General features: G+C 45.1%; 1 protein-coding gene across 2 annotated transcripts in view; it reads left to right on the forward strand.

Annotated features, from left to right (window-relative positions):
• Window positions 1-3,423: 3,423 nt before the first annotated feature.
• FAF2 (Fas associated factor family member 2) overlaps window positions 3,424-27,634 on the forward strand; it is a 54,304-nt gene continuing 30,093 nt past the window's right edge. Inside the window, exons 1-2 of one of the 2 annotated variants that reach the window (XM_054568529.1) lie at window positions 3,498-3,533; window positions 16,923-17,314. Coding sequence is in view for 1 of the 2 variants with exons in the window: in XM_054568528.1 (XP_054424503.1) it covers window positions 3,471-3,533 (63 nt within the window). In the remaining variant the exon portion in view is untranslated. Of the gene's footprint in view, window positions 3,534-16,922; window positions 17,315-27,634 lie in introns of both variants that reach the window. The other variant, XM_054568528.1, reaches the window with a different exon arrangement.

Genomic DNA, 27,634 nt, shown 5'->3' on the forward strand with positions numbered 1-27,634 from the left:
ATTTTGAAGACTTAGGACTGGCAATGGAAGGTTGTTGTCACTGCCAATTCAACACCAATTTGAGTTCCCAGTTGGGGCCCAGTAAAGGGGGAGACTATATTCAGCAAAAACAGCTCTGCTCTGCCCCAGTGTTATAGGCTCCAGGTGTTGTGGTTCTGGCAACACAGTACTGGACGGAAACTGAAAGTCAGATCAGTTGAGGCAGAGGTGAAGCTGACTTATAAAGAGAGCAGCACCTGCTCTAGCTGGTGTTGCTCAGTGGATTGAGCACAGGCCTGGAAAGTTTGCTGATTGTGGGCCAGGTCCCCAATTGGGGGCACGTGAGAGGAAACCGATTGATTTTTTTTTTATTAAAGATTTTATTTATTTGTTTTTAGAGAGAGGGGAAGGAAGGGACGAAGAGAGGGAGAGAAATATCATTGTGTGGTTGCCTCTCAAGCGCCCCGGTCTGGGGACCTGGCCTGAAACCCAGGCATGTGCCCTCACTAGGAATCCAAGCAGCAACCTTCTGGTTTACAGGCTGGTGCTCAATCCACAGAGCCACACCAGCCAGGGCAATAAAAAAAAAAATCTTAAAAAAATAAGAAAGGAAGAGCACCCAACTCCAGTCCTTGATTTCTCAGAATGGAGCCCCTTTGATTGGTTGATAAAGATGCAAATGGAGCTCTAGCTGCACAGCCTGGATTGCTGGGGCAGGTCTTCAGCCCATTGGCTGATTACAAGCCTAGGATCTTTGCTGTTTCTCCTAGGATTGTTTCCTGCTCTCTGTTCAGGCCGCAAGAATCTATCAGGGAGCAGGTAAGCTCAGTGCAGAGCGCATGAGCGATCCCTGCTTAGCAATGGTTACTAGACTCTTTGAAAATTTGAGCCCAATTAGCCACTAGGAGTCCTTTTTAACTGGTGCATTCATATTGGGGCTCAACAATTACACAGCATTTTTTTGGGTGTAGTGGCTTAAGTATACTACTAAAATTAATTTCCCATGTGTTAAAGTGTAGCTACTTGAGTATTTATTACACATGGCTCACATTATATTTTGATTGGACAGCACTGCTCTAAAAAGCAAAATAACAGGGAAAAAATGGAAAGAAGAGGGCAAGCCAATAATTGATGCCATTTTCAACCCTCTTCATCTTGAATTTATCAAAAATATCTTAGGTTCTTCTGAGACTGGCTCCTTCAGTGATGCAGGAAGCCATGAGGACTCTGCCTGGGTCGAGGGGCAGGCTGGCAGCTACTCCTGGGGCTGAAGAGGGGCTGGCAACCATGGCTGAAAGACAGAGTCACTTTCCTAAAAGCCGAGTTAGTTATCACTATTTTAAAATGGGGAGACTTCACATACAGATCCAAATGTGTAGGTGCTCTCCAAAAATGAGAAGTTCTGACAATACTGGTCTTCCACACAAGCCGTGGGCTGCAGCTAAAAGCGTAAACTACCTTTGGGCAGGGAAGGGACTCCCAAGTTCGCCATTTTGTATGCCCTGCAGTGCGGCAAATTCCAACTGTAGAGTGAAAAAGACTCAAATATTTCTTGGAACTATGTCTTTACTCAAAGAAGAAAACAGAAATGTAGACCACGAAGGTGTATCTTTGCAGAAGTGAAAAACATCCAATGGTGTTTACTGAAATGGCAAGATACGTCTGTTGAAGGAGCACCTTAAACCAGAGTTACGCAACAACCCCGAGGACATCTGACTGTCACGCCTCACCCAGTCTGTGTGAGCCCAGCGTTGTTGGAGACATTGAACAGAACTACATCTCCTCTGAGCTTTGAGTCGATGAAATAAATTCTTTGAAGTCACAGGTATTTTACTTACTTTTTAAAAAAGATTTTATTTTTAGAGAGAGGGGAAGGGAAGGAGACAGGGATTGAAAAATCGTTGTGCTAGAAACAGTTGCCTCTCGCATGCCCCCAACTCGGGACCCAGCCTGCAACCCAGGCATGTACCCCAACTGGTAATTAAACTTGGCGACCCTTCAGTTTGCAGGCCAGCGCTCAATCCATTGAGCCACTCCAGCCAGAGCATAAAGTCACAGTTATTTACTTCCAATTTTCCCTTAAAGGTGTAAGAAAAATTCCAGGACGTTGTGAAGTTTGTGCAGACCTGATCCAGGCCTGGAAAAAGTAGCCCAAACAGAAGTCCTTCCATCCCTTAATGTGCTTTTCACAGGATTTCGGCTTTCAAAGCACCTTCTGTGCTGTGTCACCTAGTCAACCGTGTGACGTCCGGCAGCGGTAGGATCCTGCAGAAGGGGAGAGCACCGGGGCCTGGTTAGGAGAGTCATGCCAGGAGTCTACGGAAGAGCGCGCACCTGGACCTGACCTTTCTGCCTGGCCTAGGCCTCCTGGACAGTGGCCAGAGGAGGCAGATGGCAGAAGCACAGATGTGGAAATGCAAAAGGAAGCTCTAAAGAGAAGTGGCAGGTTGGAAAGCACAAGGACAGTGCAGAGGAAGGCAGACACTGAAGGGTGGGGTTAAGGCCTTGTAAAGGGTGAGGGTCTGCATCCAAGGACAATGCACTGAGGTTATGTCAGGGCTACTGATTCTACCAATGACGAAGAGGAGCCCAGAGAGCAGATGGTTTGTCCAACGATGTCCTCTTTGCAAGGTGGGCATTAGCGCCTGAACCCAAGTCTCCTGATCTCAGTCCAGGGATCTTCCTTCTGTGGGTCACAGGGAAGACCCACCGGTGGGCCAGTGGGCAGGAGACTCGAGGCCTAAGGCAGCAAGAGCAGGGTCACACAGGGTTGGACGGAAAGCTTTGCCTAAGGCTGGTGGCACCAGTAAACATCAAAGACCCTGGTAGCCAAGTCCAAACAATCCTAGCGAGAGACTTCAAGGCTGATATTTTCAGGCTTATATTTTCCCGTCGCCACAGCCTTCGGCTGCTTCGGGCTCGAAGTCAGCGTCAAATGCCTGACCACTATTCGGTGACTTCAGGAACCTCCTAAGAGATGGCAGGATCTTTTGGAAATGTCAGAGCGGGAATCAAACATCAAACCGCCAATATTTGGTAAAGGCCACAATTTCCCAGGAAATACTCCGGAATATCTGAGTTCACCGGCGTATGATTAGGGAACAGCGGGAACCAGCCGGGAGTCTTTTTCCGGAATTTCCGGAGCTTCTCGATGGGATTCGGGACTGTTCGGCTTTTTGCGATCTCTTCAGTAGTCTTAGCTTCCTAACAGATCCTTTCTTCGCCGAAATTGTGAGGGTGACTGGTACCGCCCTCGGACAGGCCCTCGGCAATTTCCGAAAGTGTTCGGGATCTGCCCGAGAGTGGCGCCCTCTGGCGGCGTAAACGATCATCACTGCCACCAACACTACTACAACCACCCCCACGGCTGGGCCGGCACGCGCAGACGCAGTTGCGCGCCGGCGGCCGTTCCGACCGGACGTAGTTGCTGCTGAGATCAGTTCCGGCGGGTGACGGTGCGGACGGGTCAGAAGCGTAGAGGCGGCGGCAAAATGGCGGCGCCGGAGGAACGGGATCTAACCCAGGAGCAGACAGAGAAGCTGCTGCAGTTTCAGGTAGCAGCGAGTGCTCGGTGCAGCAAGTGCCTCCGCGGGCTGGGGAGTGGGCCTCTCGAGGACCCCAGAACTCTCCTGAGATTGGGCTCAGGGTTCTTCTTAGACCATTCGGCGGCCCCCTCCCCCCCGCCCCAAACGCCAACTGCCCGGCTGCCCCCGACCCTGTCTGTCCCTGGCCTTTCGGCGGTGGCTGCTGCCAGCCCCGCCTCCCCCTCTTCCCTCAGCGGTTCAGCTTCCCTGGTGTCCCTATGGGCGCCCATCTTCAGCCATGCTTCCCAGGTTGGATCCTCTCCGCCCAGCGACTCTGAATGCTTAATCCCCACCACCGGAGTGGGCTCGTTTCGGGACTCTGGGGAACTTATTAGCTTCTCATGTCACTTCCATAAGTATTTACTCAGGGTATCTTGGATGCAAGGTCTTGTGTTGGGGGATATGGCGGGGGAGGGCGGGCCTGGCCCCCGCCCTGAAGGTGTGGGAGGACACTACGTGAAGAAACAAACGCAACATTTTAAATGCCATCAGTGGCTTCTGGCGGGATTTATGACCCTGGGCTTATTCCAGGACTCACGTGCTTGACCGTGCTTGAGGGTGGTAACTTGCAGGGATCTCCAAGTGGTGTTAGGAACTTTAGGGATAATTGTGTGGAGGAGGCCACTAGGATGGGAAACCTTGACTCTGTTACCCTGGTAGATACCAATTTCCTTATTTCTAAAATACGTATTTTTAAAATATATACCCCCTGCCCCACGGGTATTGTAGAGATCAAATGAGTTTATGGATGTCTGAAGGGCTTTGTAAAATGTAAAATGCTCCCAAACAGACAGTATTGCTGCTTATTAATCATTTAACTTAAGAGAGAATTAAAGTTAGTTGTACACTTCCTAATGTAAATGGGTTTTCATTAATTTCAGCAATTATTTACCAATAACCTTAGTGCTCAGGCACTCCTAGTTAGAATACCATTTGTTATTGTGTATGATGTAAGTACTTTGCCAAACACTTAGCACACATTATCACATTTAATACAACGCTATGAGATTTTTGTACTGTTACAATCCTAGTTTTATAGATGAAGGATATAAGGCTTAAGAAGTAAGGTACCTAAGTTACACAGTACGTGGTGGTGTCAGATTTAAAACTAAGTCCATCTTTTCAGAACCTTTCCCAAGCCCTTGACTTGTGTGCTAGACAACCTGTGTATCACTGAGAGTGGAATGCAAATACTGTGATTTGTCTTTTTTATGTTAGCGAGTTATCACTTTTCTGTAATTTCCTTGATTAGATTTCACTGTAATTAATTTTGGAGTTTTTCTCTTAAATTGAGCAGTGGCACCTGAAACTAATAGGATCTTGTATGTTAATTGTACATCAACTTAAAAAAATTGAGCAGTGGGTTGAAACTGTATAAAATGGAGAAATGCTATCATAGAAATTAGTTGACATTTGATTGGCGTTTTGAGCAGAGAATTTGATGATACAGCCAATTAGACTCAGAGTGAATCAACAACTTCCACTGATAGACCATTAATTTCAGAGTTTTGTTTAACTTTGACAGACTATTTCACCCCCTACAACTCTTCAGGGTTATCCCATGTTGTTTAAATGTAATGAGGTGATGTGAGTTCTGAGTCATGATGAACTCAGTCGGGTATTGGAAGAACATAAATATGTGATAGCATGTCTGAAGTAAAGTGCATAGAAATCTCTGTTTTTGTCTTCATTGAGGGCACCTATGTCAGTAAGAGGTGAGTAGCAGGTTAGAGTTGTATTAAGATGGCTTTATGAAATTGGATCTAATAAGGCAGATGAATTTTACATTTCTGTGTTTTTTAAGCAGTTTCTGGATCAGGTTCATCATCCAGGTTGCCATTATACATTCTTTGAAACTTACTGGGTGTCAGGCATTATGCCAGGTATTTAATGTACGTAAACTCTTTTAAACCCCTTAATTATACTGTGAGGTGTCACCTTCATTTAATTTATTGAGGGAGTATCAGGTTCTGAGAGGTCAAGTAAGTTGCACAAGTAAGTGGCCGAGATTTAGAAATCCATACCCATGACCATGTTGTCTAATCTAATGGAGAGGCCAGATACGTACATGAATGAGCATCCCGCAGTTTGTTAGTGCCCATAGTGGGCACGGAGTGCTGTGGGAATTTACGCAAGGAGAGGAGGCAGGGAGAAGGATGGCTCAGTAGTTACCTTTAAGTATCTACTATGCCTTAAGTAGCTAGATAGTTTTGAATCATTATGCTTAATCCTCCTCAGTAGCCTTACAGAGTTCCATAGGTAATATGCCTGCTCCTAGTTGAATAAACAGATCTATTGAAGTATTTGCTTAAGTTCATTAAACTATTAAGTAGTGGAAATGGAATTAGAAATCTAGTGGGCCTGGATCTGGACTTCGAGGCTGGGCTCTTCCCACTGTACTCTGCTGCTTAGAGGGAAGAATAGGATTCGAGCAGGCGGTGGGCCAGGGGGGTGTTTGAAGCTGAGGGAACAGCTCAGGCAAGGGCTGGAGTGTGATGGGTCTAGAGAATTGAAAGTGGAAGATAAGACTGGAAAGAGAAATTAGAGCCAGAGCCTCCCAAAGCCTTCATATGCTGTGTTTTGAATTTTAATCTGTAGGCGCACGAAGCCATCAGAAGTTTCTCCAACCAGGGGTGACATACGTAACACTAGGCTTCAGGTTTGTGTCGCTAACAGACAGTGTGGAGCATGTGCTTGGAGCCTCCACAGGGGTCAGGACGGAATGGGGTAACACTGCTGGAGCTAGATTTTTTGTTATTTTTCCCCCTGCCTCAGGTTTATCTGTACAACTAGCACAGGAGGACACCAGCCCGTGCAGACAGCAGCCCAGGGGCCACACCAGTCCTGCCCGCACATCGGCAGACGAGGCCTCGATTGTGGAGTCTTTCTGGGGGCCTGGGCTCCTTTGGGAGGGTGAGCCTGAGCTGCCGCCTGGAACTAGGTTTGGGCCTTGGCCTTGGACTTTGTCTGGCAGAGCCTGTGACCCTCGGCCATGCGGGCCTGAGCGCATTTCCCTAGCTTGGGGTGAGCGAAGTAGGCGAGTTGACTGAGCTTGCGGCTGCCACCCTTTGGGAGCTTGGGCTTGACCGCCTTGGGCTTTATCAGGGCCTGTTAGCCTCAGCACGTGTGCGCGTGGCCTTGGCGTTGTTGGCCTGCATCTTCTGCAGGCTCTTCTTGTGCTGCTCAGCAAAGTGCACGTTCCTCAGGAACTCGGGGTCTGTCCCCTAAAGAGATTTGTATCTTTGCGATCGGGGTTGCTTGATGCCATTTCTGTTCCATTTTCACGACTGGCTGTGTGTGGTGTGATTCTTGGACTTGGCCACGTCTGCACCAAAGCCCGATGCTCTCGAAGCGTCCGGGGCTGGAGGAGAAAGAGTGGGGCTGGTTCTCAATGTGTCGCTTCATTCGCTATGTTGGAATTAGCAAAAATAAGGTATTTCAGAGATCTCACGATTCCTCTGTTTCATTTTTTGTGACGTGATTTGATTGGAACTCCCTAGGTATATTTATTGTGCTTCTCGGTCTGTTCGCTGTCCTTGACAACTTTTGCAGTTATCCTTTTCTCCTATTTATTTTGGAATTGGTGGATTTATGAATAACTAATGCAGACGTTTGTTTTAAGCTGTTTCAAATGAGCTAGAACAGGTTTTAAGAAAGGCTAATGCGGGTATGGAGGAAGGTTTCCTTGATTGAAGTCCCTTTTCCCAACTTTCCCAATAGAGGAGGCTCCTCTAGGGCCTTGGGTCGCTGCCCTCGGGCTGCGGTTTGAGCACCTGGAGAACGAGAACGCCGCGACAGAGAGAAGGGGCTAGCGGAGCTCTCTGCACCGCCAGAGGAGGAAGAAACGCTCTTTCTGCGTCTACGGGAGTAAGAAATTTCTTTCCTCTTCAATGGGTCGGACTTTTGTTTTTTAAATTATAGAAAATTAAGCCTGAACTCCAGACTGTAGAATCAAACTCATTTTGAGAATCTTCCCTCTTGGCTTCATCGGACTCTTTATTACCTAAAGGAAGAAGTACGTGATGCTTTTTTTCACCTATTTTTTAAAAATATTTTATTTATGTATTTTTAGAGAGAAGGGAAGGGAAGGAGAAAGAGAGAGAGACATTGATGCATGAGAGATACATTGGGTTGCCTCTTGCACGCCCCCAACTGGGGACCTGGCCGAAACCCAGGCATACGCCCTGACTGGGAATCGAACTGGCAGCCTTTCATTTCACAGGCCGGCACTCAATCCACAGAGCAACAGCAGCCAGAGCTGTTCATGTACTTTCTTTCTTTTTTTTTTTTCTTTTTTTTAGTACTTAAAATTATATATTATGCTATTACAGTTGTCCCATTTTCCCCTTTTGGCGCTCCCTCCAGCCCGCACCACCCGCCCACTCAGGCATTGTCCATGTCCATGGGTCATGTGTGTAAGTCCTTTGGCTACTCCATTTCCTATGCTGCACTTTACGTCCCCATGGTTATTCTGTAACTGCCTATTTGTCCTGCTTTTTAAAAAAGATTTTATTTATTTTAGAGAGTGGAAGAGAGGGAGCGAAACATCAGTGTTTGGCTGCCTCTCGCATGCCCCTCGTTGGGGACCTGGCCCACAACCTAGGCATGTGCCCAGACTGGGAATCAAACTGGTGACCCTTTGGTTTGCAGGCTGGCACTCAATCCACTGAGCCACACCAACCAGGGCTCTATTTGTACTTATTAATCCCTTTACCTCTTCATCGGTTCCCCTTCACTCACCTTCCATCTGGTAACTATCAAAATGTTCTTCATATTCATGATTTTGTTTCTGTTCTTGTTTGCTTAGTTTGTTTGCTAGATTCACTTGTTGATAGATATGTATTATTGCCATTTTGTTCATAGTTTTGATCTTTTTCTTAAATAAGTCCCTTTAACATTTCATGTAATAATGGTTTGGTGATGATGAACTCCTTTAGTTTATTCTTGTCTGGGAAGTTCTTTATTTGCCCGCCGATTCTAAATGATATCTTAGCTGGGTAAACCAATCTTGGCTGTAGGTCCCTGCTTTCCATCACTCTGAATATTTCTTGCCAGTCCCTTCTAGCCTGCAGAGTTACTTTTGAGAAGTCAGTTGACAGTCTTATGACAATGCTCTTGTAGGTAACTAACTGCTTTACTCTTGGTGCTTCTAAGATTCTCTCTTTATCTTTCACCTTTGGCATTTTAATTCTCATGTGTCTTGGAGTGGGCCTCAGTGTATCCATCTTGTTTGGGATTCTCTGTGCTTCCTGGACTTGGATGTTTATTTCCTTCATCAAATTAGGGAAGTTTTCTTTCATTATATTTTCAAACTTACTTCTAATTTCTTGCTCTTCTCTTTCTGCCACCCCTATGATGCTAATGTTGGAACAGTTGAAGTTGTCCCAGAGGATACTTATGTTATTCTCGTGTTGTTGTTTTGGTTTTTTTTTCCTGTTTTCTTGCTGTTTTGATTGGTTGTTTTTTGCTTCCTTATGTTCCAGATCAGTGATTTGATTCTTGGCTTCATCCACTCTACTGTTGTTTTCTTGTAAATTGTTCCTTATTTCACTTAGTGTATCCTATGTTTCTGATTAGGTCTTTTTTTATGCTTCTGAGATTCTCAATAAATTCCTTGAGCATCCTTACAACCAGTGTTTTGAACTGTGCATCGGATAGATTGCTTATCTCCACTGTGTTTAGTTCTTTTTCTGGAGTTTTGACCTTTTTGTTCACTTGGGCCATGTTTCTTTGTTTCCTCATTTTATCAGCTGCCCTGTGTTTCTTTTTCTGAATTAGGTAGAGCTGCTAAGACTCCCTGTCTTGGTAGCATGGCTGAATGTAGTAAGTGTTCTGTAGGGTCCGGTGGCACAGCCTCCCCTATCACCCAAGCTGAGTACTTGAGGCACGCCCTTCAAATGGAATGAGCACTCCCTCCTCTTGAAGTTGAGCCTTGGTTGCTGTTGGCAGGTCAATGGGAGGGACTTACCCAGGCAAGTCAGCTGCAAGAATTGACTGTGGCCATTGACTGCCAACCTCTACCGTCAATGGAGAGTCAGCTCTGCAGGAGTGGGTTGGTTGTGATCCACTGTGGTCTGTATCTCTCCACTGTGTATGCAGGCTCTGGGGTGGTGCAGGCCAAGGTCAGTCTCCACCTGTGTTCTGCCCGGGGCTGCCTTGCATGAGCTATAAAGCAATCTGAGGTGGCTGCTACTTGTGCTGGGCTTGGCGATTCCCAGGTGAAGCTAAGGTGTTAATCTGGGCTGGCTGCTCTAGTGCCAGGCCTGGAGCCACTTAGCAAGAGGTACAGGGGCTGGCAGCTTACTGAGGCCCAGGGATGCTTGTTTGAGAGGATTTAGGAAATTGTGAAGCATGAGCCAAGACCAGCCATTCATGTAGGAAAATCACAGCTAACAGTATGGATGAGCCCCTAAGTTGGGAGGGACCGAGTCCCCAGATCTCCAGGGTGGGGCAAACTGTGAGCCAAGTTGATGGAGTCTCAGATGTGTCACCAGCTTGCTGGTTCTGTGGGGAGAGTGCTCAGAAAAGGGACAAGGGCTGCTCCCCACCCTTGTGTCTGGGAGAAAGCTGTCCCTCAGTTCCCGCCTTGATGCCAGTCACTTCACTTGCTCCCCATATGCCACTGGTGCCTTTCAAGCTGCTGCCCCAGTGCTGGAGCTCAGAGGGTGTAAGTCTCAATAAGTCCATGTGTGGGCTTTTTAAGGGGAACTGCTTGGGACTCCAGAATTTTCTTCCACTGACTCAGTCCCTGCTGGTTTTTGCAGCCAGAAGTTATGGGGACTTATCTTCCTGGCTCTGGAATCCTGGGCTGGGGGGCCTGGTGTGGGGCTGGGACCCTTTGCTCCTGAGACATCCCTCCCAAAGTTTTACCCACCGCTCCTAGGTGTGGGACCAGCCTGTTCCGCATCTCCATCCCTCCCACCAGTCTGGATGGATGTCGGTTTTTTCAATTTTGTAGTTGTCGGACTTCCATTCAACTTGATTTCTGACGATTCTGAGTGGTGGTTCTCTGTTTCGGTTGTAATTTTGATGCAGTTGTGCAAGGAGGTGAGTCCTGTTTACCTGTGCCGCCATCTTGACCAGAAGTGTTCATGTATTTTTTCTTTTTTAAACTATAGATTGCTTTGTTTGAAATTTTTGCCAGGAAATGTGGTGTTGTAGAGGAAACAGGAGCTTTGAAACTTGAAGCTAACCAGAATTAGTCTTTCACCTTAGCTTCTGGTGAGTTCTGCGACCTTGGGCAAGTTCGTTCTTTGAATCTTTTTTCCTTTACAAAATGGGGATGTTACTACTCATTCACAGATTTTTTAAAAAAAGATTTTATTTTTAGAGCAAGGGGATGGGAGGGGGAAAGAGAGGAAGAAAAACATCATGGATGTGTGAGATATCAATCTGTTGCCTCTCGTTTGCTCCCTGCCGGGGGCCTGGCCTACAACCCTGACCAGGAATCTGGGGATTGAATCAGCAACATTTCACTTTGCGGAACTATGCCCAACCCACTGAGCCACACCTGACAGGGTAGGGTTTTGTTTTGTTTTAAACTTTTAAAAGAATCTACTAAGTTAATAGATGCTTATTGCAAGTCAGTGGCATAAAATTGCATAAAAAGGTATTAAATCTCATCTTCCCCCACTCATCCTCATATCTATCTGTCTATTTTAAAACCCTTACATGAGAATATGTTTATTGATTTGAGAGAGAAGGATAGAAACATCTCACTCCCCCCCATCCCCACCCCAATATTGGTTGCCTTCCAAACCTGCCCCTGCAGGGAATGAACCCCCTCAACCTTTTTGTGTATGGGATATTACTCCAACCAACTGAGCCACCTGGCCAGGGTATAACTGTTTTTAAAAATGTTTTTTTTTTTTTTATTGATGATTGATTTTAGAGAGGAAGAGGGAGAGAGAGAGAAACATCGACTTGTTCCACTTATTTATATATTCATTGGTGATTCTTATATGTGTCCTGACCTGGGATTGAACATGTAACCTTGGAGTTTCAGGATGATGCTCTAACCAAGTGAGGTACTTGGCAAGGGCTCCCTTATAACTGGTTTGTTGTGTGTTTTTGTATACTATTCTGCATGTATAGGTACACAAATGCTTAATGTATAAGCTCTCTTACCTTAACCTTCACTTAACTGAACATATGTCCTCCATTTTCGAAGGTCTGCTCTCCAATACACCCAAGTATTTTTGATCTTACCAGTTGAGTTGTGCTCTTGACAAGTCAGCTCCCAAACCAATGTGTGTTTGCTCCCAAACCAACTTGTGCTAGTTATATTTGTCATATAAATATATTACATAAGCCAATAAAATAGCAATGCAAAAAAAGTTTTTGTTTATCTGAGAACTAAATTAAACATTTCAGTCTCGAGAGGGGCAAGTTGCTGAAAGTTGCTGTGCACTTAGGTGTGGGCAAGACAGGTGTGAAGCTATCTTTGGGGAAGCTCTGGCCGGGTAGCTCAGTTGAGGAGTGCCGTCCCAACCCGCCAAGGTTGTAGGTTTGATCCCTGGTGAGGGCACATACAAGAATCAGCCAATGAATCCATACATACATGGAACAACAGATTGATCTGTCCGCCTCTCTCCACTCCCTCTCTCCCCACCTTTTCCTCTCTCTCTAAATTCAATACATAAAATTTTTTTTAAAAGATATTTTCGGGAGAATCACTGAGGATTATACACTTACTGCGGAGCAAGTTTTGAGGTTGCAGTCCACTTCAAGGAATCAAATTGGTGTCTTAGGGATATGGTTTATGCCAGAAAGACTTCAAAGAAGGTCAGTGGACCAGTTCCCTAAAGAACAGGGTGGATTTTCACCAGAGGATTGCTGCATAATGTATATGCTTTGTGTTTAAATAAAATATTTAACTAATGTATGGAATGTTTGCATTCCTCACTTTAAGTGGCTTTTCAATTAATTGGCTAGTTGTAGATCCCATTCTCACTGGGTGAAAGAGCTCCGCTCTCTTTGTCTGACTGTGTTAGGATCACATTATACGTGTGAGAGTCAGTGCGTAGGTGGTCATGAAGGCTGACTCTGGAGCAAGAGCCTGGACTGGAACCTCGCTTTTCCAATTACAGTAAGTCTTCATTTAACATTGTTAATAGGTTCTGCGACTTGAAGTGAAATGACGTATTCAGTGAAACCAGTTTTACCAGAGGCTAACTGATGTAAACAAGAGCTGAGTTTCTGTGGCATCTTGTCAGCTACATAACGAAATGAAGTTGAATGCAATGATCCTGAGGACCTGCTGTACTAACTTGGTGACCTTGGGCAGGTTACTTAACCTTTCTGCACTAGTTTCTTCATCCATTTGCTGATATTACCTACCTCATAGGGTTGTTTCAGTAATTAAATGTTAGTATATCTAATGCACTGGCAAACATGAAGCATTTGGATGTTACACATTATTATAATTATTTGTATTTTTGGTAGACAGGACAAGGTAGACAGCTTGTTTTCATTTTTTGGTTTCTTACAAATAACACTGCAATGAATGTCCTTGTGCGTATACACTTATTCCATTCTCAGGCAACCCTTATTTATTTGGCACCTACTGTGTGCTAGTTACAGTTTGAGGTGCAGCATACAGTAGTATATTAAACATAATTCTCACCCTTGTGGTGCTCACATTTCAGTGGCAGGAGACCGGGAAGAGTCAGAATAAGTAAGTGAAATGTAAATTATGTTAGATGGTGATAAGGGCTGTAGAGAGAAATAAATAGGGAATTTTGAGACGAGTGTTTAATTTTAAATAGGATCTCACTGAGAAAGTGTCTGTTGTGTGAAAAACTGAAGGAAGAGTGAAACAAAGTCAGGATGCTAGGTTGAGGGAATCGGCTGTGCAAGGCATGGCTGAGGGGGACCGTGTTTGGTGGGGGTCTGGGTAGTGGGAGTAAGGCCAGGCAATTGAAGGCAGGGTCTGTTCACGGATGGCCTTACAGGCTACGTAAAGATTTTCCCTTAAACTCAGAGGGAAGGTGGGTAGCCACGAAATACTGGGTTGACCAAAAAGTTTGTTTAGTTTTTTTCCCATACCACGGCTCTAATAGTGTTTCATTGTCTTTAACTTCATTCGAAACCATTTTGTTAAATTGTATTGTGACAGCTGTCATATCTGTGTGCCTTTAAAAAACCTTCCTAAAACTGGTGAATTTTTGTGCAGCCATTTTAATACTAAAGATGGAAGAAAATACGCAACATTTTCGGTGTATTATGCTTTATTATTTCAAGAAAGGTAAAAATGCACAAAATTTGTTCAGAATGTGGAAAAGGTACTGGGACTGATCGAACGTGTCAAAAGTGGTTGTGAAGTTTCTTGGTACTATTGACATTTTGGCCAAATAAGTCTCTGCTGTGGGGCTGTCTTGTGCATTGAAAGATGTTTAACAGCACCTCTGGCCTCTACCCACTAGAAGCTAAGAGTGGGAGGTAGCCGGCAGACTCAGAATAGCCAAGTCAATTAAAGTTATGGGTGAAAATGAAAAATGTGTCTTTTATTTTATGGGAAAAAACTAAATGGACTTTTTGGCCAACCCAATATTTGAGTAGTGACAGGATTCGCGATTGTTAGGGTCAGTCTGGCTATTTTCTTGAGAACAGCCTGAAGGAAGATAAGGGGGAGGGGGACCAGTTAGGGGACTTTGCAGTGAGGCAGGACTGCTTCGGCCGAGGAAGGAGGGAGGAGCTATGAGGAGGAGTTGGACTCTGAACGTCCGGTGGCCCCCTGAGCCCGGGGGGCACGCATCCCAGGACCCTCGTGGGTGCCGCAGACAGCGCAGAGCCCACTGTGTGCTGTTTTTTCCCGATACGTACACACCTTTTCACTTAAAGGAGGACCTTTACGGCTTCTCTTTGGCACGTCCGAATTGCCAGCCTCCCTACCCTTCTTTGGAACGATCATTGAGTGAAATAAAGGTGACCTGAACACAGGCACTGTGAGACTGTAGAGACGGCGTTAAGGTAGCTACTGCCTGACCCGCACGCACGACGAAGGTGCACGGACAGAGGGGTGACCCCACGTCCCGGGTGGAACAAGTGAGACTGCAAGATTTTCTTTTTTTAAGATTTTATTTATTTATTTTTAGAGAGAATGGAAGTGAGAAAGAAAGAGAGAGAGAGAGAGAGAAACATCAGCCTGTGGCTGCCTCTCGCATGCCCTCCACCGGGGACCCAGCCCGCAACCCAGGCATGTGCCCTAACCGGGGATTGAACCAGTGACCCTTTGGGTCACAGGCTGGTGCTCAGTCCACTGATCCACACCAGCGAGGGCAAGATTTCATTACACTACTTAGAACGGCACACAACTTAAAAGTTATGAAGTGTTCTGGGATTTTGCATGTAGTATTTCCAGCTGTAACCAAAGCTGTGGAAAGCAAAACCCCAGGTGAGGGGGGGCTGCTGTATCCGCACAGAAGAAGAGATCAGAGGGCTGAGCTCTGGAGCACTCAGTCATCAGCAGGCCGAGAAGACACGGCAGTGAGGACTGGGCAAAGGAGCCAAAGGGGCAGGGGAGGCAGGAGGAGAACCAGGGTATTGTCCTAGATGCACGGGAGTAACTTGGGGAGTGAGAACAGATCTCTGGCGTTACATTGTGGGGGTCATTGGTGACCTTGGCTAGTTTTGTGGGAATGTTGGGGAGGTGAAGACTTGATTAAAGTGAATTAAAGAGAGAATAGCATGAGAAATTGGAGATTTCTGCGGGTTTTGCCTTATAAAGAGGAAAGATTGGGCCGGATCTGAAGTGGGGAAGAGACAGTGATTTTTATTTTTATTTTAAATTTGGAGGAAATACCAGCATGTTTGTATGCTGCTGAGGAGCACGCATTAGAGAGACAGGATCTGATGCACAAGGAGAATTGCTATTGCGATATCCCTGAGTGAGTGCGAGGGGGCAGGACCAGGCGGTCAAGGCAAGAGGAGGAATTGGCCTTTGCCAGGAGCACGGGTAAGTTTGGCTGTAGTACAGGAGAAGGTGGACCTACGGCACAGATGCAGGTAGGTCAGTTGCAGTGCAGGTTGGAACTTTTGATCATTTGTTTTCTGTGAAATAAGAAACAAGGTCATGAACTAAGAATATCCTGAGGGCGGAGGCGGTGTTGGTGTTGGAATTTGAGGAGAGAGAAGGTGCAGCCGTCCAGGAGGGCAGGAGTGAATGGGCCGGGCGGCTAGTGGGAAGGCAGGCAGTGCCGCGCGTCCGCCCAGGGTTAGTGATCGTAGTCATTTGAAGTAAGGCCAGTGAGCCTCCCTCAGCTGTGAGGGTACAGGCGCAGAGGAGCCAGAGACTGGGAATCCTAAAAGGTGGTGGTTTAGCCAAGGGAATACAATCGCGCTAGAGTGACAGAGGCGTTGAGGATGTGCGCAAGGAAGAGAGTGATTATTATAACCTTTGGCTGTAGAGGTTATGATGGGTCAGAGTCCCCTGAGAAGTGCTGAGGTTCGGTGGAAAGGCGGTAGGATCAGTGGACTGCAGGCCCAGGCAGGGTCGAGGACTTTAGAGACAGGGCACTAGAAGGAGGAAGTTGAAAAGGTAGGAGGGTGTGGAGGCAGAGTGTGCAGGGGCTTGCCGTGATCGGTAATAGTGAGGTCTCGGGTTTGAACCTTGGAGTGAGTGGAGGAGCGGTAGGCATGGCATTGAGAGACCCAAGTATTGGAACAGTTATGGAAATAGTACGATCACCAGGACACTAATAGAGTTGGAGAGAATGACAGGAATCCTGGAGCCAAAATTTTAGAGTGAAATGCAGTGATTTGAAGTGAGCACATGGTCCCACGAGGAAGGGATACCGATGAAATTTTGAGATTTGAAGGTGTTTTTGTTTTTCATGTCGTTTAAGCATTTATTTTTTCCAAAGTGCTCTAGATCCTCTGTATCATTGCTTCCTCCCAAGGAACAAATGGCGTAGCTCTCGTATTGGTGAGCAGACTAGGATCAGTAGGTAAGTTACCCATGGTTAATAGTGACGAGCTTATATTTTGAATCCAGAACTCCTGGCTTCCTGGCTCTAAGTGTTGATTTGTTTTCAACTGCAGGCGAGTGAGTGAGGCCAACAGCAAAGCCATGTGGAGGGTTTTTTGTTTTTTTTTTAAGTTTTTAGTTATTGATTTTTAGAGAGAGGGAGGGAGGAAGCAGGGGTGGGTGAGAAAGAGAGACATAGATTTGTTGTTCTGCTTATTCATGCATTTATTGGTTAATTGTTGTATGTACTCTGACTGGGGATTGAGCCCCCCACTTTGGCGTATCAGGAAGACGCTCTAACCTGCTGAGTTACCCAGCCAGGGTCAGCAGTTTTTCTTTTTTAATAATTTAAAAAAATTTCCAATTACTGTTGACATACAATATTATGTTAGTTTCAGGTGTCCACCCCGTGATTAGACATCATACGATTTGCGACGTGATCACTCTGATGAACCTAGTAACCATCCGACACCACGCCTAGTTATTACAATATCGTGGCAGTTTTGAGAAAGAGAACACAGCAAAGGAAGTCCAGAGGTGTGACTCTAATTCTGGACAGCGTCACTCGTGGTCATTCTCTTAATCTCCTCTGCATGAAGGTGGACTTCTTAAGCAAGAGGGGAGAAGAATACCCCAAAACGGGAATGAACAAGGACAGTTCTCACTTCCAAACCAAAGATACGGAGAAAAATGAGAGAGAGGCCTCAGGGGAGAAGTACCTTCAGGGAAAAGCCAGGTTTCAGTAAGAACAGGAAGGCGAAGAAAATGGACAGAGAAGTTACAGGTACAGAGGATGTTGCTGATATAGAAGGGCTTTATTTCTGTCAAACAGAGTCGCAAAATGTGGCGTTACTGGGTCAAAACAAATGTATTTGTGCATTTTAATAGCTACTGCTAGCCTACCTTCCAGGGACTTTGGGCAGCTCACACTCTCAAGAGGACATTTCCCCGCGCCCTTTCAGCATTGGGAGGTAGCTTTTTCAGTTTATGTCGATCTGTTTCAATTTTAGAAGTTCTCATTTTAATTTGCATTTCCACCAGCAGTGGTAGTTTTTGGTTTGGTTTGCAGTCAGTTGAATTCAGTAGCTAATGCAAACACTCATTGTAAGCTGTTTGAAATAGGAAAGATTTTGGACGTAAGAGTGAGAGGGTTGGCTTATCAGCCTCTATTTTTTAAGAGATGATGCAAGTATTCCCCGGTGTATGGGAGGGTTTGCTTTTTGGCCAAGTGGGTTGCAGAGTAAAAGTGCTGATTTTGACATCGAATCCCATTGTTCCGTATACTGATTATAGATGAGATTGAGCTGCTTTTGTCTATTAATTATTAGTTACTGTGTAAATTGTCTGTCATGTTTTCTGTTGGATTATACGACATATTCTTAACTTAGAAGTTCTGTATATGTTTATATTTAAAGTAATTAAAAAAATAAATTTATTGATTTTAAAGAGAGAAGGATGGAGGGGGCAGAGAGACAGACAGACAGACATTGATTGGTTGCCTCCCATGTGAGCCCCAAGTGGGGATTTAGCCCACAACCTAGAGCTTTGCCCTTGCTGGGAATCAAACCCCCAACCTGTTGGTGTATGGATGATGCTGTAACCAACTGAGCCACACTACCCTCTTTTTTTAAAGAGAATTTTTAAATTTTTATTTATTGATATGAGATAGAGTTTAAATTTTTATGTATTGATATGAGATAGAGAGAAATGTCGATTTGTTGTTTGGCTGATTTATGGATTCACTGGCTGAGTTTTGTATGTGCCCTGACCATGGATTGAATTTACAGCCTTGGCGTATCAGGACAGTGCTCTGACCAACTAAGCACCCAGCCAGGGCCCTATATATTTTTTACATATTTTTAGAAAGGAGCATTGGTAATGTATAGCAAAGGTATCAGTTTCACTCGTTGTCTGTCTGTTGAGATTCTCTGATCCTTTCTCATTTAGTTTTGGAAGATTGTATGTTTCTAGGAATTTAACCATTTTGTCCAGATTGTCCAATTTGTTAGCATGTAGTCGTTCATAGTAGTTTCTTACAGTCCTCTGTATTTCTTTGACATCAGTTGTTCTTCTTCATTTCTGATTTTATTTATTTAGATCGTCTCTTTTTTTCGTGATGAGTCTGATTAAAGGTTTGTCATTCTTTATCTTTCTAAGAATCAGCTCTTTGACTCATTGATCTTTTGTATTATTTTTTTAGACTCTTTCATGTATTTCTGCTCTGAACTTTATTATTTCCTTCTACTCACTTTGGGCTTTGTTGTTCTTTTTCCAGTTCCTTTAGGGGTAAAGTTAAATTGTTTCAGATTTTTCTTGCTTCTTGAGATAGGCCTGTGTGAATTTCACTCTTAGGACCTCTTTCCCTGTATCCTAAGGGTTGTTGTGTGCTCATTTTCCTTTGTGTCAAGGTATCTTTGGTTTCTTCCTTGATCTCATTGTTTATGTATTCATTGTTTAATAACATTTCTTTAGCTTCCATGTCTTTGTGTATTTTTCTGTTTTCCTCTTGTGATTGATTTCTGATTTCATACCATTGTGATCAGAGAAGATGCTTGATATGATTTCAGTCTTCTTAAATTTATTGAGACTTGTTTTGTGTCCTAACATGTGATCTATCCTAGAAAACATTCCATGTGCACTTGAAAAGAATGTATATTTTGCTACTTTGGGGTGAAATGTTCTGAATATATCAATTAAACCATTTGATCTAATGTGCCATTTAAGGCTGCCAGCTCCTTGCTGATTTCTCTCTGGCAGATCTATCCATTGAAGTCAATGGGGTGTTAAAGTCCCTGCCTATGACTGTATTTCTATCAGTCTCTCCCTGTATGTCCTTCACGATTTGCTTTACATCAGGGGTGTCCAACCTGTGGCGCAGGATGGCTGTGAATGCAGTCCTACACAAAATCATACATTTACTTACAACAACATTCCTTAGTTTTATTACTAAGTTTCATTACTTAGATATGTACATTTTCTATATTAGTGATCACAAACTTGGGATTTGCTCAACAATTTTAAAAGATTATCTAAAGGGCTGCTACATAGTTAGGGTTATTATGTGAGGACTTCTTTGCTTATCTGTGGTAGCAGATATCATGAAAATTATGCCTGGCCCTTTTTTTTTTTTTTTTTTGGCTCATCAGTTTTTGTCAGTGTTTGTGTATTCAGTGTGGCCCAAGACAACTTTTCTTCTTCCAGTGTGACTCAGAGATGCCAAAAGGTTGGACACCCCTGCTTTACATGTTTAGGTGCTCCTATAATGGGTGCAAAAATGTTTACTAGGTTTATATCCTCTTGTTGGATTGTTACCTTTATCATGTATTGTCTTTCTTTGTCTCTAACTATAGCCTTCATTTTATTTTTTTATTTTTATTTTTAGATTTTATTTATTTTAGCAGGGAAGGGAAGGAGAAAGAGAGGGAGAGAAACATCAATGTGTGGTTGTCTCTTGTGTGCCCCCTGCTGGGGACCTGGCCCACAACCCAGGCATGTGCCTGACTGGGAATTGAACCCGTGACCCCTTGCTTTGCAGTCTGGTGCTCAATCCACTGAGCCACACCAGTCAGGATACCTTGCAGTTTTTAAGATTCTTCCCTTGTTTTTAAGCTTTGTGATTTTAATTGTGTTGTGTCTTGGTGTGAGCTTCTTCGGGTCCATCTTATTTGGGACTTTCTGTGCTTCCTGAGCTTGTGTGTCTTTTTCCTGCATCAGGTTAGGGGATGCTTTTGGTTATTATTTCTTCAAATAGGTTCTCCATCCCCGTACTCTCTCTTCTCCTTCTGGTACACCTGTGATGCGGATGTTGCTACACTTCATGTTGTCCCAAAGATCCCTTAAACTCTCCTCATTTTTTAAAAATTATTTTTCTTTTTGCTGCTTTGATTGGGTGTGTGTTTGTTTTTTTACCTTGTCTTCTAAATCATTGATTTGATCCTCTGTTTCATCCACCTACTGTTTATTCCTTCCAGTGTATTATTTATTTCAGATACTGCATTCTTTATTTCTGACTGGTCCTTTTTTTACGGTTTCTGTGTCTTTTTTCATGCTGTTGAGCATGTTTGTAATCATTACTTTTGAAGTCTATATCTGATGAATTGCTTGCCTATATTTCATTTAGCTCTTCTGGAGAATTTTCTTGTTCTTTCATTTGGGGCCTGTTTTCTGTTTTCCCATTTTGGCTGCCTTTTTGAGTTTGTGTCTGTGTATGAAGTAGATCTGTAAAGGCTCTGGTTCAGACTTATGTCAGACGCTGCCTGTGACTGGCCCTGAGCAACCCGTTTGGAGCTATCAGCCATCCACACTTGTGACTCCCTCTGCGGGGCCTGGACTTGTGTGGAAAGGATCAAGCTGTGCACCAAGACTGGCTTTCTGCAGCATCAGGCCCCAGGGAGGGTCAGTTAAGAGTCTCAAAACACCACAAGACCCACCTTCGCCTGCAGGCTGCCTGTTAGACTTAGTCACTAAAAGAGACACCCGCCATACTCCTCCGCAGGGCTTGAGCTCCACTGGGTGGAGAGAGGAGGATTCCTGCTGGCAGGGCTATTGCGTCCCCCCAGGCTGATGCCATTTGGAGGGGAGTGCTCTGCCCGAGAAAGATAGACTCTGTAATATGGGGTGCGACTCATCACAGGGATCCTGGCGGCTGACTCTTAAGCTCTCTCTCCCCAGAGCCACCAACCCCAGACTCTCCTCACCCATCTCTAGTCCACTCTGCCGTCCCTCTGCCGGAGCCCAGGGTAAGTGGCTCCAAACAAAATTTTGTACATTGGCTCTTTAAAAGGGTGGCTATGTCTCAAGCCATCTCTCCCTGGCAGACAGGAACCCCACTGCTTTTCATAGTCAGATGTTATGTAGGTGCCTTTCCTGGCTCTAGGCTGGGGAGCCTGGCTTGGGGTTTAGAACCCACACTTCCCAGTGGGGTCCCCCCCCGGCGGCCGCTGCAGTTCCCCCCAGAATTTCAGCTACTGCTCATGAGCACCCATTTAGCCATCTTGAGCCTTTGCTCGTCCTGCTAGTTTTGATGTGGTGATGCCATTTCTTCTGAGAGTCCTTGTTTATACACGGCTTTCCTCCAGTTTGTGCTCACTTGGTTATTCAGGATGATTTTTCAATAATTTAGTTGTAATTCCAGTTGGCCCTGGAAAGAGGTTAGTGTAGCTTCTGCCTACTCTGCTGCCATCTTGGATCCCTCTCTTTTTATTTCTTTAACGATTTTATTGATATATAATTCAAATACCATAAAATTACCCTTTTAACATGTACAGTTCAGTGGTTTTTAGAGTAATACAAGCATCACCACTATGTACTTTGAGAACATTTTCTTTCCTTTTTAAAAAAAATTATGTATTTATTGGCCCTGGCTGGTGTGGCTCAGTGGATTGAGTGCCGGCCTGCAAACTGAAGGGTCACCGGTTTGATTCCCAGTCAGGGCACATGCCTGGATTGCAGGTTTGGTTCCCAGTTGGGGGCATGTGAGAGGCAACTGTTTTTCTCTCACACAAAGATGTTTCTCTCCCTCTCTTAGTCCTTCCTTTCCCCTCTCTCTAAAAGTAAATAAATAATTTATTATTATTATTTTTTAGAGGAAGGGAAAGGGAGGGAGAAATGGAAGGAAACATTGATATGAGAGAGAAACATTGATCGGTTCCCTTACATATGTGTGTGCCCATCTGGGAACCAAACCTGCAACCCAGGCATGTGCTCTGACCAGGAATCGAACTGGCAACCTTTTGCCTTGTGTGATGAGACCCAACCACCTGGGGCACACGGTAAGGATCTTCTAGAACCTTTGAATCACCCCAGAAATCAACCAGTGCCCATTATCAGTCACTCCGCATTCTTTCATTCTAACCACTAATTTTTTATTGTCTCTGGGCATTTCTTATAAAAGGAATCATATACTGTATATAGCCTTTAGTGCCTTGCTTCTTTCATTTAGCATGTTTTCAATGTTCATCTGTGTTGTAGCCTGTATCAGTACTTCGTTCTTATTTATGGTGGAATAATACTCTATCATGTGGATAAAACCACAGTTTTGTTTATCTATTCATCAGTTAACGGCTGTTTGGATTGTTTCTATGTTTTGGCTATTATTAATGCGGCTGTGAATATATTTTTTAACATTTTATTTTTATTTATTTTTTAAAGATTTTACTTATTCTTTTTTTAGAGAAGAGGAGGAAGAAAGAGAGGGAGAGAAACATCAATGTGCAGCTCCTCTCACGCACCCCCCACTGGGGACCTGGCCGGCACCCCAGGCATGTGCTCTAGACTAGGAATTGACCAGCAACTCCTTGGTTCACAGGTCAGCACTCAACCCACTGAGCCACACCAGCCAGGGCTTATGTATTTATTTTTAGAAAGAGGGGAAGGAAGGGAGAAAGAGGGAGAGAAACATCGATGTGCCAGAGATACATCAATGGGTTGCCTCTTGCACGCCCGCAGCTGGGTGCCTGGCTGCAGCCCAGGCCTGTGCCCTGACTGGGAATGGAACTGTCAACCTTTCAGTTTGCTGGCCGGCCCTCAGCCCAGTGAGCCACACCAGCCAGGGCACCACAATGCTTTGTAAGAGTTATTTGAGCCAAACAGATTTGTGCAGCGTATGGAGACGTTGCTGTGACTAATTGAGCATGTCAAAAGTGGTTTGTGAAGTTTCTTGGTACTGTTGATATTTTGGCCAAATAATTGTTTGCTGTGGGGCTGTCTTGTGCATTTGAAGATGTTTAGCAGCACCCCGTGCCTCTTATCCACTAGAAGCCAATAGCAGGAGATAGCCGACACACTCAGAATATCTAAATCAATAGTTATTGCTGAAAAAGAAAAATGTGTCTCCCTGCTTTTCATGACTTTGAATACTTCTTGCCAGTCCCTTCTTGCCTGCAAAGTTACTTTTGAGAAATCACCTGACAGTCTTACAGAAACTCCCCTGTAGGAAACTGCTTTTCTTTTGGTGTTTCTAAGATTCTCTCTTTATCTTTCACCTTTGGCATTTTAATTCCCATGTGTCTTGGGGTGGGCCTCTTTGCATCCATCTTGTTTGGGACTCTCTATGCTTCCTGAACTTGTAGGTTTATTTCCTTCACGAAATTAGGGAAGTTTTCTTTCATTTTTTCACATAGATTTCGAATTTCTTGTTCTTTCTCTTCTCCTTATGGCACCCCCATTATGTGAATGTTGGACTGCTTGAAGCTGTCCTGGAGGCTGCTTATACTATCCTCATCTTTTTTGGGGATTCTTTTTTCTTCTTCTTGTTTTGATTGGTTGTTTTTTGCTTCCTTATGTTCCACATCATTGATTCGTTTCTCGGCTTCATCCACTCTACTGTTGTTTCCTTGTAAATTGTTTTTTATTTTTATTTTTAGTGTATCCTTTGTTTCTGACTATCTTTTTTATGCTGTTGAGGTCCTCATTAAGTCCCTTGAGCATCATTATAACCAGCTTTGAACTCTGCATCTGATAGATTGCTTATCTCCATTTCATTTAGCTCTTTGTCTGGAGCTTTGATATGTTCTTTCATTTGGGCCATGTTTCTTTGTCTCCTCATTTTGGCAGCCTCCCTGTGTTTGTTTCTATGGATTGGGTAGACTTTCTTTGACCCATGTGTTGGCAATGTGGCCTCATGTACTAGGTGTCTTGTAGGGTCCAGTGGCACAGCCTCCCCTATCACCGAAGCTCGGTATTCGAGGTGTGCTCTTCATGAGGGCTCAGTACACCTTCCTCTTGTAGTTGAGCCTGATTGCTGTTGACAGGTCAGTGGGAGGGATTTACCCAGGCCAGTCAGCTGCAAGGATTGGCTGTGGCACCTTACCACCAACCTCCGCCCTCTGTGGAGGATCAGCTGTGTGGGGGGCAGGGTGGAGGTGCTCCTGCATGCTCTGTAGCTGTCCACTGGGTGTGCTGGCCGTGGTATTTCCTGGGTGGTGCAGGCCAGGGTCAGCCCCCACCTTTGTTTTGCCCAGGGCCACCCTGTCTGAGCTATGAAGCCACATGAGATGGCTGCTACTTGTGCTGAGCTTGGAGATTCCCTGGCAGAGCCAAACTGAATGTAGGCTGGCTGCTGCTAGTGCTGGGCCTGGGGCTCCCTGAGGCCAGCTGTTGCTTTTGTTTGAGAGGATTTAAGCATGAACCAAGCCATGCATTTGGAAAAGTAGATTGGGTGGGGCACAGTCTCCAAGGATCTCCAGGGCAGGTCACACAGCGTTAGCCAGGTTGATGGAGTCTCCTGTATGGCACCCAGGTTGCCGGCTCTGTGCAGGGTGAGTTTAGAAAGGGACCGTGGCCTCTGCTCGCCTTGACTCCTGACGCTTCAGTTCTTCTCCATAGGACACTGACACCTTTCAGGCTGTGCTGCTGGAGCTCAGAGGGAGTGAGTCTGAGTAGGTGAGTCCGTGTGTGGGTTCTTTAAGAGGAACTCCTGGGGCTCCAGCAGTTTCTTCCACCTACTCAATCCCCACTGGTTTTCGCGGCCAGAAGTAGGGAGTTACCTTCCTGGCCCTGGGACCTTGGGGTCCTGGGGTGGGGCTGGCATCTTTGCACCCGAAATATTCCTCTTTTTTATCTACCACATGCAGTTGAGGAACCAGCCCATTCTGCATCTGCACCCCTCCTACCAGTTGGATGGATGTGGTTTCCTTAATTCTGTAGTCATCAGACTCCCATTCAGCTCGATTTCTGACGGTTCTGAGTGATGGTTATTCTGTATTTAGTTGCAGCCTTGGCCGGTGTGGCTCCGTGGATTGAGTGCCAGACTGTGAACCAAAAGGTCGCAAGTTCGGTTTTCAGTCAGGGCGCATGCCTGGGTTGTGAGCCAGGTCCCCAGTTGGGGGCATGTGAGAGGCAACCGAATGATGTTTCTCTCGCACATCGGTGTTTCTCTTCCTCTCTTCCTCCCTCCCTTCCCCTTTCCCTAAAAATAAATAACTAACATCTTGATATTTTAGTTGTAATTTTGATGTGGTGGTGTGAAGAGGCAAGCCGTGTCTCCCTATGCCGCCATCTTTACTGAAGTCTTATGAAATTTTCTGCATTGAGAATTTATTGAAAACTTTGTTTTCTAATACGAATTAACCCAATAATAATACCAAGCGGTGTGGCAGAGGAGGAGACAGCCTGGACTTCAGAGGTAGTTATTTGAGGCTCCAGTCTCAATTTTACCACTTATTCTAGACAGGAATGTTGTTAGACAAGGTACACAACCCCTTGCATCCTTAGCTTTCTTGGTTGTGAAAATGAAGACTTGTTTACTTACTGTGTCCATTACATAGTAATGGGCGCTTAATGAGTGCAAGCTGCTTGTATTTAATTTGGTTAAGCAGTAATTAAATGTGAATAGTAAAGATCTGAGTGTAAGAGTTTTAATTACAGACCAGAACCTAGGCTTGGCTACCTTACTTCCTGAAGGGACCTCATATTTCATTTCTCCACCGCTACCAGAGGGGGCGCACTGCTTGCTGCAGAAAGCAAGGCTGGCTGTGCGGTAGGAAGGGGAGAACAAAGATCCCTGGTTTGTCCCGCTTTTCTCTCTGGGAATACCGGAAAACAGGCTAAAACACGCAGTGTCAACAAGCTGGAGTCAACAAGCCGGCTGGAGCTTAGGGGGCACTTAGACCCCAGCCGAGCGTGCGCACCCCACTCCTGCAGTGCTGGCATGAGCAGGTGAGGTGTGGGAAGAGAAGCGCTCCTTAGGGGGGCGGCCTGGTCGCCACTCTGGCCGCCTGGTCCCTGTGCGCAGAGCTGAGAGAGACAGCGGGTTCAAACATGCGTCGTCCATTATTCGCGATGCCTCCCTTCAATCATACTCTCGCAGCAGATTGAAAGGAGGTTGCCCGGTGGTTTGACATCCTTTTGTCTCTTAACTTGAGGAGGAGGAAATGAGACCAAGGCTGGAGTAAGAGAAGGTTGAAGAAAAGTTCACACACTTCCCTCTAGTCCTCCCCTGTCACTTACTGCTCAGAGACTTGACTGGGGGTCAGGGTGTCTTTTTGGCCTAAAGATAAATACTGCCTTTCTACTAATGCTGGCTGTTAACACTTCTGTGTAAATCACTGTAACCAAAGGCAGTATTTTCCTGACTCCTTGGGAGAGCGGTCCATGGAAGGTGAGTTAGCTCTGAGGGGAGAAGGAGGGAAGGGATCATCTTGGAGCAAGCGGTACTTCTCAGTAAGAGAGTCCTGGATGGACCTGCCCAACAGGAGATTCACTGGTCTTGAGAGATCAGAGGAAGGAGCAGTTGCCAAAGTTAACCTTTATATACATTGCAGCTGTTTAGCCTAATGCACCTCAGATGACCTCAGTGTTAGTAGGTCTGAATGTAAACGGGGGCTCCGAAGAGCGAGCCAGGCGGGAGGGACTGCGGACCTGGCCGGCCTTCGCCGAGCGCCTCCTGTGTCTGTTCGGATTGCTGTGGGTGGGCGCTTCCACCAGGTTCCTTGGAGAGTGGCGGGGTTCTCAGGTGATGGGTATGATGGCCTGTCTCAGGACTGTTGAGGAAAACGTGAAGATGAACAGTGTAGTTCCTGACACAGAATAGGAATAAATGCGTGATAATGAGAAGAACAATGTTTAAAAACTAGAGAGTTAAAGAAACAGACATTGGCTATTGGTGTGAGGTAGGATTCATTCATTTATTCAGACATTTTTTTTACTGTATGCTAAGGCCTGCACTGGGTCTTAGGGATATAGAGATAAATGGGGTCTCAGAAGAAATTTCCTTTAAAAAGAGAATTACAACCTGTTGATTCCTAAAGAAATGAATTTGGGAGGAGTTTGAAACCAGTGCCTGGGGTATTGAACCTTACATTTCCTTGTCTTACCTGTTTTGCCTGTCTTCCCTAAGTGCTGATAGCCCAGTGTGTTACTGCTGAGGAAAACTTGGTAACAAAGCTAATGCTTTGTCTCTAGCCACAACTGCAATATTCCTTCTGAACAAAGCTGGCATTGCAAAAGTCACTGGCACTGAAGTGGGAATGATGAGTGAGTCATACTTAGCTTCTGACTCACATTGAAACCAGCTCTATCCAATATAAATTGGAATATTCTTTTGAAATACATTTTGTCAATATGTATCAAGGACTTTAAAAATAAGCATATTCCTTGGCCTATA

Source organism: Pteronotus mesoamericanus, unplaced genomic scaffold (genome assembly GCF_021234165.1).
Source record: "Pteronotus mesoamericanus isolate MK-2021 breed Mesoamerican mustached bat unplaced genomic scaffold, CSHL_Meso_final contig_2, whole genome shotgun sequence".
In the NCBI taxonomy this organism is placed as follows: domain Eukaryota; kingdom Metazoa; phylum Chordata; class Mammalia; order Chiroptera; family Mormoopidae; genus Pteronotus; species Pteronotus mesoamericanus.